The 1,874-nt window shown below is 39.1% G+C and overlaps 1 protein-coding gene across 4 annotated transcripts in view; it reads right to left on the reverse strand.

Moving 5' to 3' along the window:
• hlcs (holocarboxylase synthetase (biotin-(proprionyl-CoA-carboxylase (ATP-hydrolysing)) ligase)) overlaps positions 1 to 1,874 on the reverse strand; it is a 106,581-nt gene that overhangs the window by 27,387 nt on the left and 77,320 nt on the right. Inside the window, exon 7 of one of the 4 annotated variants that reach the window (XM_050035578.1) lies at positions 246 to 378. The exons of the other annotated variants lie outside the window; for them this stretch is intronic. Within the exon in view, the coding sequence (XP_049891535.1) occupies positions 246 to 378 (133 nt within the window). The remainder of the gene's footprint in view (positions 1 to 245; positions 379 to 1,874) is intronic. 4 annotated transcript variants of the gene reach the window in all.

Genomic DNA, 1,874 nt, shown 5'->3' on the forward strand with positions numbered 1-1,874 from the left:
TGTATATATATATATATATATATATATATATATATATATATATACACACACACACACACACATACATATACATTATATATATATACATACATACATATACATATATATATACATATATACATATATATATATATACATATATATGTGTATATATATGAGTCTAAAATTGAATTATTTGGACACCGTAACAGAAGGCATGTTTGGCGTAAACCAAATACAGCATTCCAGGAAAAAAAACCTCATACCAACTGTGAAACATGGAGGTGGAGGTGGTTTGGGGATGCTTTGCTGCAGCAGGACCTGGCCAGCTCACCATCACAGAATCCACCATGAATTCTACCATGTATCAGAGGGTGCTTGAGGAACATGTGAGACCATCTGTAAAAAAAAATTAAAGCTGAAGCAGAGCTGGAACCTGCAACATGACAAGGACCCAAAACATACCAGTAAATCCACCAAGGACTGGCTGAAAACTAAGAAATGGAGAGTCCTGGAATGGCCAAGTCAAGGCCCAGATCTTAATCCCATTGAGATGCTGTGGGGTGACTTCAAACGGGCTGTACAGTACATGAAAGACACCCCTCAAACATCTCACAGCTGAAAGAATTCTGCGTTGAGGAGTGGGGCAAACTTTCCTCAGACCAATGTCAGAGACTGATAGATGGCTACAAGAAGCTTCTCACTAAAGTTATTTCAGCCAAAGGGGGTAACACCAGCTATTAGGGGGTAGGGTGTCCTAACTTTTTCCTCAGTTAGAATACACATTTTTGTTGATATCTTTTGTTTAATGAGTAAAACAAGGTTAATTTTTGTTGTTTACCTGCAATTAAATCACCTTCTTTTCCAGAGATAAATAAAAACAAGATTAGACAAAGATATGTGAATATTTTTTAATAAAGAACTGAATATTTAATGGGGTGTCCTAATTTTTTCACGACTGTACATATATATATATATATATATAAAAACACACAAACACACATATATAAATCCACAATCAAGAGTAACTAAGAAACATCTGGTAGCACAGGGTTCCAACACGGCCATCGGTCTGCTGAATCATTAATAGTGGCTGTCACTCACAGCCTACCAGGCGCAGCAGTGTTTCTATTCTGCAGGCTTTGTATGACATTGCACTGTGTTTTGTGGTATTGTATGGTGTACTGTATTGTATTGTGTTGTGTTGTATTGTGTTATGTTGTTGTTTTTAATTCTGGACGCTGCAAAAATAATTTCGCTAGGGGGACGAATAAAGCCGAAATCTGAAATCTGAAAACATCTGCAACCGCCAACATCCGCAATCACAACTAGAGATCAATGAAATGCTTCAACAATGCTGCTGCAAGGAGGAGCCGGGAAGACAGGTCAGCTGGGGGATGTCATCATCACCCCCACAATCCGAGATTGGGTACCAAGCCCCAGTAGATCGTGGGCAAACTGGAAACCTGGAGTCTCCGACGAAACCCGAAGCTGAGTTACAGAGTACCTTCAGATGATGTGCTAGAAGATGCGAATGCTGTCCTAAATACCATCGCTACAAGGACCATCACTGAGACCAACAAGCTCATTCACAGCACAGCAACAGTAATCCTGAAGATGCTTGGATACAAGGTGGACATGGCACATAAAAACAAGTACCCTCCATGGAAGAGACGGCTGGAGGCCAAGAAAAAGGCAACACCAGGGTTCAACGCTAAGGTTTTTTTTCACTTGCCCGGTCGGGCAAGTTGGTCAGAGATCTACTTGCCCGAAGTCAGTTTTTACTTGCCCTATAAAAATTGTTTAATTTAAGCAGCTAGCAAATAACAAAGACTGCAGTTATTTTTATGTTATGTAATCTTTATTTACACTGTATTTATTAATTAAAACAACAT

The sequence above is a fragment of the Epinephelus moara genome, chromosome 3 (genome assembly GCF_006386435.1).
Source record: "Epinephelus moara isolate mb chromosome 3, YSFRI_EMoa_1.0, whole genome shotgun sequence".
NCBI lineage: Eukaryota > Metazoa > Chordata > Actinopteri > Perciformes > Serranidae > Epinephelus > Epinephelus moara.